The 15,260-nt window shown below is 45.6% G+C and overlaps 1 protein-coding gene and 1 long non-coding RNA gene across 2 annotated transcripts in view; one reads left to right on the top strand and one right to left on the bottom strand.

The window, feature by feature from the left end:
• The window catches only part of LOC102154238, a 9,430-nt gene extending 8,102 nt beyond the window's left edge, over positions 1–1,328 (top strand). Inside the window, exon 4 of the long non-coding RNA XR_005375043.1 lies at positions 1,296–1,328. This is a non-coding gene — a long non-coding RNA (uncharacterized LOC102154238). The remainder of the gene's footprint in view (positions 1–1,295) is intronic.
• The window catches only part of SLC35E1 (solute carrier family 35 member E1), a 20,030-nt gene extending 4,770 nt beyond the window's left edge, over positions 1–15,260 (bottom strand). The window contains exons 1-4 of the mRNA XM_038566968.1: positions 14,840–15,260; positions 14,395–14,465; positions 12,150–12,287; positions 10,804–10,929 (exon numbers count right to left, since the gene is read on the bottom strand). Coding sequence (XP_038422896.1) covers positions 10,804–10,929; positions 12,150–12,287; positions 14,395–14,465; positions 14,840–15,260 — 756 coding nt within the window. The remainder of the gene's footprint in view (positions 1–10,803; positions 10,930–12,149; positions 12,288–14,394; positions 14,466–14,839) is intronic.

Below are 15,260 nucleotides of genomic sequence, written 5' to 3'. Positions count from 1 at the left end.
CTTCCTCTGTGCAACAGAAGAGACTGATCCTTGTGAGCCCACACAATGCTGCTGCTGTGAAGATCAAAGGGATCACGGTGTGAAAGTGCTTTAAAACAACCCCAAGCCAAAAACAAGTTATCAGAAATTTGGTAACCATCTGACCCTCACCAGAATGAGGCACTCTGATTAAGGGGGCTGAGAAGCTAAGAACCCACAACTAGCAGACATCTGGACCACAGAACAACCCACTCCCTGCCCCACCTTCGAGTCTCTGCTGATCCCAGAACAGGCAGCAGGCAACAATCAGATGGCTGCTGCCCTGGCCAGAGGGCTGGGGATGCCCAGCACTGAACATTTATGGACATCTATTCAGGGCTGCAGCCACACTCCCATGCCTCCCCACCTCCCCCAGTCCCACCTCGATACCAGTCCTGGGGAACCAGAGGGAACCAAGAGGCTGTTTCAGGGCAGGGCTGCCAGGACAGTGGAATGACCTCAGGAGACAGTACTCTGGACATGGACATCTGAGCATACAGCAGTCTCAACACCCAGTGTGGCTCAGTCAAAGGAGCAAAGCCACAGCTGCTTGGCAGCACCTGCTCTCTGCATCCCAATTCTCAGGCTGCATTGGCACTGGTCACAGGACACAGCAGGGTCCCCCAGGAATGGTGGCATTTAGTGGCCCTGCCAGGATGGGAGCTGAAAGTCTTCGAATGGCTGCCTGATTTCATCTCCACCACCCTCTGAGAGGGAGGGATCATGAGGTCCTCTCAAAGGAGAGCGGGATACACTTAGATGACCTGCTCAAGGTCACCCCGACTTTTGCCCCTAGTTGGTGTAACAGCCTCTGTAAGGCATGTAAGCCCACCAGCATGCTTTTGTGGTGAGCTGGCGTGTTCTTTCAGGAGTCCTTCCCTGAGGTCACCAATAGGGACTCAGGAGCTATTTTTATAAGCCAGCCAGCTTGCATAGATACCTATCTTTCAGGAAAAAACCCCAGCAAATCCAGCTTTTTAAAAAAATTTACTTACAATGAAGTCAACTGACATGCAATAAAGTCAAATGTGTCTTCCTCACAGTGCACAGTTCCATGTATTTTAACACCTGCACTGATTCACGTAGCCAACACCACAATCAGGATTCAGAACCGCTCCATCACCCCAAAACACTCTCCTAGACTTCTTTGTATGAATCCCCTCCCCTAATCCAGGCAACTACTGTTCTCCTTCACTCTAGATTTGTTTGTCTTTTTTTTTTTTTTTTTTTTTTTTTTTTAATTTTTATTTATTTATGATAGTCTCACAGAGAGAGAGAGAGAGGCAGAGACACAGGCAGAGGGAGAAGCAGGCTCCATGCACCGGGAGCCCGACGTGGGATTCGATCCCGGGTCTCCAGGATCGCGCCCTGGGCCAAAGGCAGGCGCCAAACCGCTGCGCCACCCAGGGATCCCTTTTTTTTTTTTTTTTAAGTAGGTTCCATGCCCAGTGTGGAGCCCAGCATGAAGCCTGAACTCATGACCCGGAGACCAAGAACTGAGCTGAGATCAAGAGATGCTTAACCAACTGAGCCACCCAGGTGCTCCTAGGTTTGTCTTTTATTTAATTAATTAATTAATTAATTAATTAATTAATTATTTATTTATTTATTTTTATGATAGTCACAGAGAGAGAGAGAGAGAGAGGCAGAGACACAGGCAGAGGGAGAAGCAGGCTCCATGCACCGGGAGCCCGACGTGGGATTCGATCCCGGGTCTCCAGGATCGTGCCCTGGGCCAAAGGCAGGTGCCAAACCGCTGCGCCACCCAGGGATCCCTAGGTTTGTCTTTTAGAGTTTGTCCTATAGGTGGAATGATACAGAATGGAAACTTCTCAGACAGGCTTCACTCAGCAATGCCGCTGCCATCCATCCAAGTTGTCCTAAGGAAAAGTTGGTGATGTTTTTTATTGCCAAGTAATGTTTCATTTTATGAATGTACCAAAGTTCTGGGTTTTTTTAGTCCACTTACTTGTTAAAGGACACTTGGGTTGTGTCCAGTTTTTGGTGGTCATGAGGTCATGAGTGGAGCTGCTATGAACATTTGTGTGCAGGCTTTTGTGGGAACCTGAGTTTCATTTCTCTAAAATTAACACACATGGGATGCCTGGGTGGCTCAGCAGTTGAGTGTCTGCCTTTGGCTCAGGGCGTGATCCCGGAGTTCCGGGATTGAATCGCACATCGGGCTCTCTGCATGGAGCCTGCATCTCCCTCTGCCTATGTCTCTGCCTCTCTCGTGAATAAATAAAATCTTAAAAAAAAATTAACACACAGATGTGAGATTGCTGGGTCATATGGTGAGTGTTGTTTAACTTCAGAAGAAACTCCCAAATGTTTTCTAGGTTGGTTGTACCATTTTGTGTTCGCTCCAACAATACATAAGAATTCTAGCTATGCTGTATCCTTGACTTAGTATTTTTTTTTATTGTAGCTATTTTAATAGGTATGAAATGGTATCTCATCATGCTTTTGTTTCTCTCTAGTGACTAATGATGTTGAACTTACCTTACCTGCCTATTTATATGCCATCTTGACATCCTCAGAGGGAAACAGTCTGTTGAAATTTTGCCTATTTTTAAGCAAGTTGTTTTCTTAACTCTCGAGTTTTAAGGGCTCTTTATGTATTCAGAACACAAGTCCTCTATTGTTTGCAAGCATTTTCTCCCAGTTGGTAACCTGTCTTTCCCTTCATTTAATAGTGTCTTGGGGATTCCTGGGTGGCTCAGCGGTTTAGCACCTGCCTTTGGCCCAGGGCGTGACCCTGGAGTCCCAGGATGGAGTCCCACGTCAGGCTCCCTGCATGGAGCCTGCTTCTGCCTCTCTCTCTCTTTCTCTTTCTCTGCCAGGGGGATTCATGATATGTCTATCATGAATAAATAAATAAAATCTTAAAAAAAATAGTGTCTTCACAGAGCAAAAGTTTTAAATTTTGATGAAACTCAATTTACCAATTTTTTCTTCATGGACTTCACTTTTGGTGTAATGTCTAAGAACTAATTCCAAGTCATGAAGTTTTTTCTCTGGTTTTCTTCCCTAAAGGTTATCATTTTAGTTTGTCTTTTTTCTTAAGAGTACGCTCCACACCAGTGTGGGACTCAATGCGAGTCTTGAACTTACAACCCTGAGATCAAGACCTGAGCTGAGATCCAGAGTTGGGACGCTCAACCTACTGAGCCATCCAAGAGCCCCTATCATTTTTGCTCTTACATTTAAGTCTAGAATGCATTATGAGTTAACTTTTGTATAATGTGTGAAGTCTAAGTCAAGGCTCAGATTTTTACACATTGTTGTCTAATTGTTCCAACACCATTTGTTACAGAGACTTACTTTTCCCTTTTATTCTCTATCAAAAGTCAATTACTCAAATTTGAGTGTGTTTAGTTTCACACTATTCTGCTCCACCGATTCATGTCTCTTTGCCTTCACCAGTATGTTCCTTTATACAAAGTCTTAAAATTAAGTAAGATGATTCCTCCTAGTTTATTCTTTCCCAGACTAATTTTGACTACTGTAGTTCTTTTATCTAAGTACATTTCCCAATCAGCTTTTCTATGTTAAAAAAAAATGTAGTATCTATCTGTCTATCTACACACACACACACACACACACACACAGATATAAGGCAGACCTTGGCGATATTGCAGGTTTGGTCCCAGACCACTGCAATAAAGGAAATATTGCAATAAAGCAAGTCAAGTGAATTTTTTTCTCAGTGCATGTATGGGTTATGTTTACACTATACCACTGTCTATTAAATGCACAATAGCATCTGGTCTTAAAAAATATGTGTGCCTGGGCAGCCCCGGTGGCTCGGCGGTTTAGCGCCGCCTTCAGCCTGGGGCGTGATCCTAGAGACCCCGATCGAGAGTCCCACGTTGGGCTCCCTGCATGGAGCCTGCTTCTTTCTCTGCCTGTGTCTCTGCCCCTCTCTCTCTCTGTCTGTCATGAGTAAATAAATAATCTTTAAAAAAAAGTGTGCGTGCCTGAAATGTACAAAACTTTATTACTTACAAATGCTAGCCATCATCTGAGCTTTCAGTGAGTCATAATCACTGATCACAGATCGCCATAACAAATATAATAATTTAAAAGTTTGACAGATTACAAGTATTACTAAAATGAAACATAGACACACAGTGAGCAAATGCTATTTGGAAAATGGCACCAATAGATTTCCCTGATGCAGGGTTGACACAGACCTTCAATTTGTAAGAAATGTATTATCTGTGAAGTGTGATAAAGCTAAGCACAATAAAACAAGGTATGCCTGTATAGATTAATGTATCTCAATTTTTTTTTCATCATCACCTTTTCCAAGGGGAAAAAATTTCAAGTTAAAATTCAAGCAATTATTTATAATTGAGAATAAGATCTTGTGGGACATCCAGGTGGCTCAGTGGTTGAGCACCTGCCTTTGGCCCAGGGCGTGATCCTGGAGTCGCATGATCGAGTCCGGCATCGGGCTCCCAGCATGGAGCCTGCTTCTCCCTCTACCTGTGTCTCTGCCTTCTCTCTCTGTGTCTTTCATGAATAAATAAATAAAATCTTAAAAAAAATAAAAGAGAATAAGATCTTGTTGGTTAGAATTTTATTTCACTTTGAATCTATTTCATTTCTTTTTCTTGTCCTATGGCACTGGCCAGGATGTCAAGTATGATGTGGAATAGGCATGTTGAGAGTGAACATCCTGAACTTATTCCTGAATTTAGCAGGAATACCTTTGATCAGGCTGAGGGAGCTTCCTTCTATTTCCAGTTTGTTGACTTTTTTTTTTTCATGAATGTTGTTGGATTTTGTCAAATGCCTTTGTCAGTTGATATGAATGTGATTTTTCCTTGTTAGACTGTTATAGATTATATTGATTTTCAAATATTGAATGTCTTGCATTCTTAATTTAAATCCCATTTTGTCATAGTGATGTTTTTTATATATTGCTAGTATTTTGTTAACAACTTTTGCATCATTGTCCACGATGCAACCATACTGGTTTTGTTATATGTCCCAAAGTGTTCACTTGTCTTCTGTTTTCTAGAGGAGACTGTATAGAATTGGTATTTATTTTTCCTTAAGTGTTTGGTAGAATCTGCCAGTGAAATCATCTGGACCTGATGATTTCTATTAGAAGGTTTTAAACTGTGAATTCAATTTCCTTAATAGCTATGGGACTATTTAGATTATCTATTTCATCTTGGGTGGGTGAGTTTTTGTAGTTTACGGTTTATAAAGAATTGGTCTTTTCATCTATGTTGATGAATTTATGTATATAGAGTTGTCAGTATTATTCTTACTACTTTAGTATCTGCGAGGTCTATAGTGATACTCCCCCTCTCATTCCTGATATTTGTAATGTCATCTTTTTTTCTTCTGTCAGTTTTGCTTCAGTTGAAAATATTTTCTATTTCCTTTGAGGCTTCCTCTTTGGCCCATGGATTATTCAGAAATATGTTGTTTAATTTCTAAATGTTTGGAGATTTTCCTATTACCTTTCAGTTACTGTGGTCAGAGAATACTTAGTATGTTTTCAGATCTTTTATTAAACTTTGTTTTTATGGCACAGAATATGGTCTGTCTTGGTGAATGTTTCATGAATACCTGAAAAGAATGACTATTATGCTTATTGTTGGTAGGATGTTCTATAAATGTCAATGAAATAGATATCCAGCTGGTTGATGATATTATTCAGTTCTTTATTCTTGCTAATTTTTTATAGTTCTGTTGGTTCTGGAGATTCTATATTTGCTAGATATAAAATTATGTGTTGGTAGTTTCAGTATTCTAAAAATGTTATTTCACCTCTTTCTGGTATTCATGATTTCTTTCTTTCCTTTTTTATTTTTTTTAAGATTTTATTTATTTATTCATGAGAGAGAAAGAGAGAGAGAGAGGCAGAGACACAGGCAGAGGGAGAAGCAGGCTCCATGCAGGGAGCCTGATGTAGGACTCGATCCCAGGTCTCCAGGATCACGCCCTAGGCTGAAGGCAGTGCTAAACCGCTGAGCCACCCGAGCTGCCCTCTTTCTTTCCTTTTAAAGATTTATTCATTTATTCCAGAGAGAAAGAGTGAGTGAGCGAGAGTGTGCAAAGGCGGCAAGGGGCAGGGGGAGAAACAGAGGGAGGGAGAATCCTGAAATGGACTCCCCGCTGAGTGCAGAGCCCAACACAGGGCTCAATCCCAGGACCCTGAGATCACATGAGTTCAGGTGAGATCACGACCTGAGCTGAGTCCAAGAGTTGGCCACCCAACCAACTGCACCACCCAGGTGCTCCTGGTGTTCATGGTTTCTTTTTGTGTGTGTGTGTGTTCATGGTTTCTAATGAGAAATCCAGTCACTCAAATTGCTGTTCCATAATTACTGCACATTTTTCTCTGGCTACTTCCAGATTTTTTGCTTGCTTGTGTTTTAATATTTTTTCTCTCTGTGGGTCAAAGGGGATAATTTTTCTTTATCTATTTTCAAGTTATTGACTCTTTCCTCTGTCATCTCCATTCTACTATTGAGTCCATCTGGTGAGTTTTTATTTTTATTTATTTTTTATTTTATTTATTTATTTTTTTCATCTGGTGAGTTTTTAAGTTGCTGTTTCTAAATTTCCAAAATTTTCATTTGTTTCTCCTATCTTCCATTCTTCTCATTTGTTTCAGGAGTATTTACCCTTACTTCCTGGGACATGATTATAATCGTTGCTTTGAAGTCTTTGCTCAAGGGGCACCTACCTGGGTGGCTCAGTTGGTTAAGCATCTGCCTTTGGCTCAGGTCTTGATCTCAGGGTCCTGGGCATTCTGCTCAGCAGGGAGCCTGCTTCTCCCTCTTCGTCTGCCCCTCCCTACTGCTCCTGCTCTCTCTCAAATGAATAAATAAAATATTTTAAAAAGGTAAAGTCTTTGTTCAATAATTCCAACATCTGTGTCATGTAATTGTTGGCATCTGTTAACTGTCTTCTCCTATAAGACTTAAAATTTCGTGGTTCTTCATATGCCAAGTAATTTTGGATTATACCATGGACATTTAGAATATTATAAGATTGTAGGTCTTATTTAAATCCTATACAGAATGTTGATATTTTGTTTTAGCTTGGTTGGGTTTAGGCTACAAGCTTGACCAGCCTTCTGTGGGCTGTGGTTCCAATGTGAGTCTGTTTTCAAAGCCTTTCCAGTGGTATGTGGCTCCATCCTGAGCGTGCACTACCGAGTGGTCAGGCTGGGATCGGGGCAGTAGTCTATCCCATAGTTCAGTTTCTAAGTCTTTGCTATGCTATTAGGATCAGATCTTTACATGTGCAGCTCAGGGGTGAGCCTAGGATTTCATGGTATTTTATGAGGTCACTTTCCCAAGTTCTTCCCTCTCCATGATCTCCTTGGTATTTGCTATTTCCTAGAGTTCCCCTTTTCAGTCCTCTAATCAGAGAGCTGGGGCTTAATGACCCCACTCTGCTTTGTTTTTTTGACAACTGCACCTCCACTTGGGACCAAGCAGTGGGCAGATAAAAAGAGAAAAATTTACACAATGACAGTTAATCCTACTCTGACTGCAGAGGGTGGTTGCCCTCGTGTGGGACCCTGCTGCCACTACCACCACGGGATTGGCAGGGGCCTGAGACCCAAGAGAACCAAGAAACAAAAATAATAGAAATCCCCAGCAGGGAATTTCCCTCTGAGCAACAGGAATCCCCTTTCCCATTCCATGATCCAGAAGGAGAGGGCTTCTTGCTCTGTTCTTACCCAGTGCCTACTTCTGCATTTTGGGCTGCCTCAAGCCCAGGCTATAGATACAGGTGGCAAAAGAGAGGCAAACTGACTGCTAACTAAGCAGTAGACTGAAATCTGGTCTTCAACCCCAGCCTGTCCACTGCCCTTTACTTTCCAGTTCTCAAACAGCTGCTTCACTCATCCTGTCCAAACTTTAAAATGGGGCAGCCTGCTTCAGAGTCTGGTGATCCCCACCTGGCTTCAGCCAGGCTGTCAGCAGTGGGGCTGCCCATATGCAGGAATTACCCATTGTAGCCTTTGGTTCTTGGTAATGTGGTAAGTTGCAGACTCCAGGGCATGTTCTCCCATATGATCCTTCTTCCTACCACTATAAACCACAGGACTGGGACAGAACTAAATCACCTGACATCTATGGGAGACACAGGGCAGAAAGGAGGAGCCCAGATAGGTGGGAACACTGCCTTCAGACTGCAGCACTGTCAAATACTGTGTGCTGCTAGAGCAACTACTAGAGCATACAAGGGCCCCATCAAGGTAAAAAATACATATGGCCTCAAGAAGGGAAACAGGGGATGCCTGGGTAGCTCAGTGGTTGAGCGTCTTTGGCTCAGGTCATGATCCTGGGATCAAGTCCTGCACCAGGCTCCCCAAGGGGCCCTGCCTCTCTCTCTGTGTCTCTCATGAATAAATTAAAATCTTAAGGAAAAAAAAAAAGAAAAAAAGAAACAGGTAATTAAAGGTATTCCAAAAAAGGTAATCACTAGAATAAAACTAAAAGTCCCTGAACACAAATAAAAACAAAGTAACCAAAGCAAAACCTAGAAGTACATATTTGTATGCATGTATTCATATAGACACCAAAGAGTTGTAACATAGGCCAAAATAAGAGAATTGACACCAAACCTATCAGCAATATTTTGCAGCCAATAAAAAGAATGAGAAAGACCTAAATATGTCAGTAGTAAGTGATTCCCCAGACATATCATTGAGTGAAAATAGCAAGGTGCTCTTTTCTATCTATAAAGTCACTTTCTGTGTAAGGAAGAGAAAGGTAGGTATACAGATTTGCTTATATTTGTCAAAAGCAACACTGAAAAGGTAAACCAACTGCATAAAAATAACTACCTGTGGGGGAAGGACAAGAAGGGGTGGGGGAGGTGACGGACTGAAGTCAGACTTGGAATAAACTTTCTCATATCATCTGGCTTTGGAAATACAAAAGTCTGACAAATTCAGTGTGGAAAAAGAAAAGCAATGCCTAAAAATGGAAAACAAATGGAAGCAGATGAACCCAACTGGGCAAGCTAATGATACAAGCACATTGTAAAAATTACTTCTGTTGCTCTTAGAACACAACATTCCATAGGCGCCTTGGGGGCACAGTTAAGCATCTGACTCTGGATTTCAGCTTAGGTCATGATCTCAGGGTCCCGGGACTGTGCTCCACGCCAGGTTGTGTGTTCAGTGTAGAGTCTGCTTGGGATTCTCCCTCTCTCCCTGCCCCTCCTCCTGCTTCTGCTCTCTCTCTCCAAAATTAAAAAAAAATAAAAAAGAACACAGCATTCCAATTGTACATCTTTAATGGAACATGTCCTAAGGACAAACAGAGCAGCAAAGAAAGCTTAAACTTTTCTCAGTATTCTACCTGCAGTTCTGTGGGGATTCTCGCTCTGCAGCGATAATGTGTGTGTAGTAGAGTCTCGTACATGAATAATTGGGGTACGATAAGCAAAGAACAAACATTGCAAGGAACCAAGTGTACCAGAAAAGATATAAATTTAAAAATCACAGCACTTATAAATTCCATAATGTTAAATCAGAATTGGAGTAAGTTGGTATGAACCCTCCCCTCTGCCCCAAGAGGACCTTCCTAACTTGTCACCGCAAAGACTCAAAAGCAAAGACAACCTCACAGTGGTGAGCACACACAGCACTCACTGTGTCTCTAAACCACATTCTCTATTACAAGCAACCCAGGTTCCCAAAGGAGTGGCTGACTGCAGGCCAGAGACAGGAGACGTGCAAGAGGAGAAAAACATACATTCTGCTGGGCCCAAAAGCTGCTGAAGGCTGACCTGTGCTGTCGGAAGGACAGGGAGCCCATGGGAAGGACTCCGTTGCCCTGGACAGGATAATCTGATTATGAAGAGGAAGTGTGCAACTGACATAGGAGTCCACAATGATATTGAAAAAAAAAAAAAAAAAAAAAAAAAAGAAGGCCCTTCCTTCACTACCCCAACCCTACCCCCCTGCCAACTCACTGGTTAACATTTGCAGTAAGCTAGAACTCTTCTCTGAAAATTGTTAATTGAAAAAAAAAAGGAGAAGCACTGACCATTTGTGTACTTCAAGGTAACAACTATTCCTGGTCGATGATGGAAAGCTCTTTGCAGAAAAATTACAGCTAATCAATAGAAGAAGTTAGAATAGAGTGGACAGGAAGTTAGAATAGAGCCAGTCTCCTCAGCTAGAGACTGGAGATAATGGGCACTATGTCTACAGGTAACGATAACGATTAAAGACCAATGTCAAGAACCTCATCAGACCTCATTAAGTCCTAATACACATTTGCTCCTCTCTCTAACTCATGCTTGGAAAAACCACGCCCACCTTTTCCTTATCACAGTCACCTGCGTGTCTAGTGCATTGTCTGGAGGCTGGCCCTGCAGGTAGGTGGTGGGCAGATTCCCTTTCCTATGCTCAGAGAGCTATGGGTGCCTCCATAATACATGGGAATATGGACAGAAATGACACTGACAAAGGAATCCAGCAATGCAAGTGCAGTTTTAACAAGTCAGAGTGAGATCTGAACCAGGCTGTCGAGACAAGAGAGTAGCCCATGCTGGCACTTTTTTCTTCCTGATGCCACTGGCTCAAATGCAGCAGCTGTCGACACCTGAGATCTAGCCCGCTGGAGGAGGAAATGCAAAGGAAGCCAACTTCCTCGACTACACGAAAAATGAGTCATGACAAAGCTGAATGTTAAGAGGGCTGGCTGTCAGGGGCCCCAAATGTCAACAAAGCAACTACTCTGGAACTATTCAAGAAAAGGGTGTTGTTCACTGCGCTGGCCAACTCACCAGGTCACTGCTGACCAGGAAAGCTGAAAGGTCCACCAGAACCCACGTGGGAATCATAAAGAAGACAGCGTGACAGCCCAAGATGTTCAGCAACCGGAGATGGTGGATCCGTGAATCTCTCAAAACCTAAAGAGAGAAAAACCTTTTAAAAAGCCAAATGAAAAAAAAAAAAAAAAAAAAAAAGCCAAATGAGGGGATCCCTGGGTGGCTCAGCAGTTTAGCGCCTGCCTTTGGCCCAGGGCGCGATCCTGGAGTCCCGGGATCGAGTCCCACGTCAGGCTCCCGGCATGGAGCCTGCTTCTCCCTCCTCCTGTGTCTCTGCCTCTCTCTCTCTCTCTATGTCTATCATAAAATAAATAAATAAAACTTAAAAAAAAAAAAAAAAAAGCCAAATGAAACTCTAAGTGGCAAGAAGGGCTCCGGTTACCCAGGTCCCAAACACAGTGACTGTACATTAGCCCCTGACATCTGACCTTGACCACCAAACCTATGAGTGCACCTGCAATGAGACAAAATGCCCCCAAACAAATATGAAGGACTGAGAAATAGGAAAACAAAACAAAACAAAAACCCAACAACACTCAGTACTGGTGAAGCTGCAGTGAAACACGCACTCCGAAATCCCGCTGGTTTATGTCTAAATTGGCATACAGTGGTTCTAGAATACAACCAGGCAAAGTATACCAGGAGCCATAAATATCTCATATACTCTGACCCAAGAATGGTAAGCCTTTGTAAGGAAATAACTTGCAGACAGAATAATGTTATGCACAGAGATGTTCATTACTGTGTTACTTATGATGAAGAGTTGGAAATAGCCTGCATTTGCAGTAGGGAAATTGACTACATGAACTGTGGTGCCAGAAAAGAGTATATTACAGGATTTATAGCAATATTTTTTAATGATATGGGAGAATGTTATAATAAATGAGCAAAGCAAAAATTTGAAATGAATCTATAATATTACAATTCTAAAAACTGTACAGAAAAGCCCCCTAGCATTAATAGTTCTCTTCAGGGACAGTACTGTGACTTTTTCTCAGAGTGGAAACCCACAGACAGGGGGCAGTTCTTTACTGATTTACTCATCTCCAGCACCCACTAAGTTTCTGAGTTTTGAGCTGGGGGGGCAGGGCAGGGGGCGGTTTTCTATTGTTTTCACATTGAGCATATGCTAATTTTATTATAGGTAACAAACTCCAAGAAAAAATGAAACAAATACAAAACCAGTAGAAGGGCAACAGGATTTTTTTCTTGTTCCAACACCACAGAAATCCCTACTTGACCACTTTTTTACCTGTACCACCCCCAAATCATCAGGCATATCCCAGATGGTGCCCAAATACCTTTTTGGAGAAAATATTCTGAAGCGAGAAGCACAATGTGGCAGCAAGGGCACTGATGAGCCCCCACATGTCGAATGACAACTCGGTGACGGTGGCCAGCAGAACGCCGCTGATGATGGGGATGAGTGACAAGTATACCTGCAGGAGGAGGGCAGGAAGGGCTGATGGCCAGAGTTGAGCTAGGCTGCCCAATACAGATGCCTGGAGGAAAGCCTCAGCTGCTCTCCCCTCCCTCAGCAAAGGGACTCCACCTACCCCCTGGGCATCAGCATTAGCTGTGGCAGTGATGCTGGAGGGGCGAGAGAGGCATATGGGGCAGAGTACCTGGGCCAGGGCTGTGTCACTGTGTGCAGCCCCAATCTCTGTATCATCACTTCTATTAGGAACTGGGGCTGGCCCTACCAGCTCTAACCAGCTGCCACTGCCAACGTACCAAGGTATAAAACCCCAATCCTCCAAAGGCTGGCCAGGTATCTCTGATTTTAGTCTTTTCCAACATGCAGCAGTTACCCTTGGCTGGGACACTCCCTCTACACCTTTTCTGTCTAGAGACCTCCTTCCCCCTCAGGTCTCAGTTCACAGACCAGGAGAACTTTCCCCAGCGCACCTCCCCGCTCCCCGCAAGACCCTGTCAGGTCCCCGGGTGCCTGGGGCTTTCTCCGCCCACTGAAAGGGCCCATCTGCATCCTTGTGCTCTTTTAGGGCAAGTCCTTGTTCACTGCTCTGTCCTGATGCCCAACACATAGCAGGCATCCAATAAGTGCTGGCTGAGTGAAGAAAGAGTGCCGTGGCACGAGGCTTTCTAGAAGGTCCAGACTTTCCAAGGCCTAGTGTATGCAATTGTTCTTGAGCTCTGGTGGCTAAATGGCTCCAAACTTCCAGGGAAATGGGATCCATTTTTGATATCTAGTTTTTCTGACTCCCAGCTCACCCTCCTCCTACAAAGGACACTGAAGCACTGCAGAAATTTTCGGAGGGGGGGGTGTAGGCTTCTTATCCATCCCTGGAGGATAGAGCAAAGGCTCTGGACTGTGGGGCCTGAATTCCGGCTCAGCTACTATTGGCTGTGGGCCTCAGGCACTTGACTCACCCCTTTACATCCCATTTCTTCCCATGTGATCAAGAATGACAATAACCTGCCTTATCTGTCTCCTAGGCTGGGTCCATACATATTGCTTTTATCATTAGTCTTTGCCTAGGCCATTCCTCAGTCCCTCCTCACTGGGTAAGGTGCTGGCTCCTTGCCCAAGCTGGGTACAATGTCCTGTACAACAAGGAAACCTGATAAACATGATGTGATACCGAGTGATGAAGCTGCACAACTCCCAGGCAACTCCGACCTGGGGAAAAAAGTCACACCTGACATCACCCTGGGGGCAGGCTACAGAGCACACCCGGGTCCTTGCAGAGAGAAAGCTGGGCTGAACCAAAAAATCAACCAGAGGTGGCCCAATTTCCATAAGCCAATCCAGGGCACCGCCACTCTGGGTTACATAAAATACAGGATGCCAGAAACCAACCATCTAGAAAAGAAGTGCTCTGTCCAGCATGAAATGGATTCCAGCTGGGACAACAGGAGTCCCACTTCCACTTAAGGAACAAGGCTGTCTCTGGCTGAAGCCACAGCTTCTCTCGCCCCAAGCCAGGAAATACCCTGGCTTGGCATCTTGAACAGACTCTGGATTGTGCCCAAAGCATCCTCCTTATGCAGTCCTAGGCTCTGCATGTTGCTTTCACTTCCCTTCCCAGACACTCACAATTCCTGGTTGTTTCTATTTCGAAGACATTGCTGGATTTTGCCCAAATCAGACTATTTTGACTGGCATCTCACTTCTGACCCCAGAAGTCCCCAACCTGACTACTGTCACTTGCCAAGAAGGGAGACTTCATCAGAGTTTCAACAAGGCGTCAGATGTTCTATCCCTGGTCCCCCTGGAGGGGCACGTGATGGCTGGCCATGATGGGACCAAGTCATTGCCTACCAGCAACCACACGTCGGGAATCAAGACATAAGGGAAGCTGGACCCAAGAGGGGCATCCCCGAGACCACAGAGCAGAGGTAACTCAGGGACGTACATCACTGCCTCCAAAGCAATTACAGAACATTTGCAGTAAAGGGCCACCAGAAGCCTCCAAGCTGACTTCCTGATTTGAGAGGAAACCAGGAGCCTGGACCACGTCACCAGCTGGGCACCAGCCAGGAAGCCCTTGGGGCCCCCACCTGCCCAGAACCCTCCTGGGTTACCTTGGTGCTCTGCTTCTCCTTCATGATGATCCGGGACAGGAGAACCACCCAGATGGGCATGGTGGCCTTGACTGCAAAGAGAGGCAAGGGGCTCTCAGGGAGCCGCCCCAGTCCCAGAACCCACCCTGGGACCCTGCCCCAACTCCACGAGTGCAATGGGAGGGCTTGGCAGCTCTTCCAACCCCCGCCAGCCTACCTGGGGAGGGGCTGTGGGATTGTGATTTGCCCTGCTCAGCTCCCAGGTCTCTCCTCGGCCACTTCCTTCCCCAAAACCCTTGTGCGAGTCCCTCCCCTGCTAAAAGCCTTGCTGGCTCTCAGCCTTCCTGACACAGGCGGACTTCTCTCAGGCCGTCGGGCCACAGCCCGGCCAGCGCACTCCTAGCCGAGCGCCGAGATCGCGGGCGCGCGCCCCGGCCGCCGCCCCCCGGCCGGCCGCGGCACCCACCGGTGTGCGCGTAGGACACTGGCACCTTCCAAATGCTGACGTGCGCTGACACGGACGCGAAGTATTTGCCGAAGGCGAGCGGCAGCACGTAGCGCGGGTAGAAGCGCGGCGGCAGCAGCGGGCCCGGAGACGGATGTGGGCCGGGCCCGGGGCCCGAGACGGGCGGCGCGGGGGGCACGCGCCAGGCGCGCAGCAGCGGCGGGAGCCCCGCGCACAGCGCCAGGATGTGGCACAGCGACACGGTCACGGGGAACGGGAAGGCGCTCAGGATCACCTTGTTGACCACGTTGCCGCCCGCGCTCAGCGCGTACCACAGGAGGCACAGCGCCGCCACCCGCGCGCCCTCGCGCGCCCCGCCGCCGCCCGCCGCTCCCGGGCCCCCCGCGCCCGCGCCCGCGCCCACCGCCGCCGCCGCCGCCAT

Source organism: Canis lupus, chromosome 20, assembly GCF_011100685.1.
Source record: "Canis lupus familiaris isolate Mischka breed German Shepherd chromosome 20, alternate assembly UU_Cfam_GSD_1.0, whole genome shotgun sequence".
In the NCBI taxonomy this organism is placed as follows: Eukaryota; Metazoa; Chordata; class Mammalia; order Carnivora; family Canidae; genus Canis; species Canis lupus.
The sequence above is the reverse complement of the archived record's forward strand: the minus strand, read 5'-3'. Positions and strand labels throughout refer to the sequence as shown.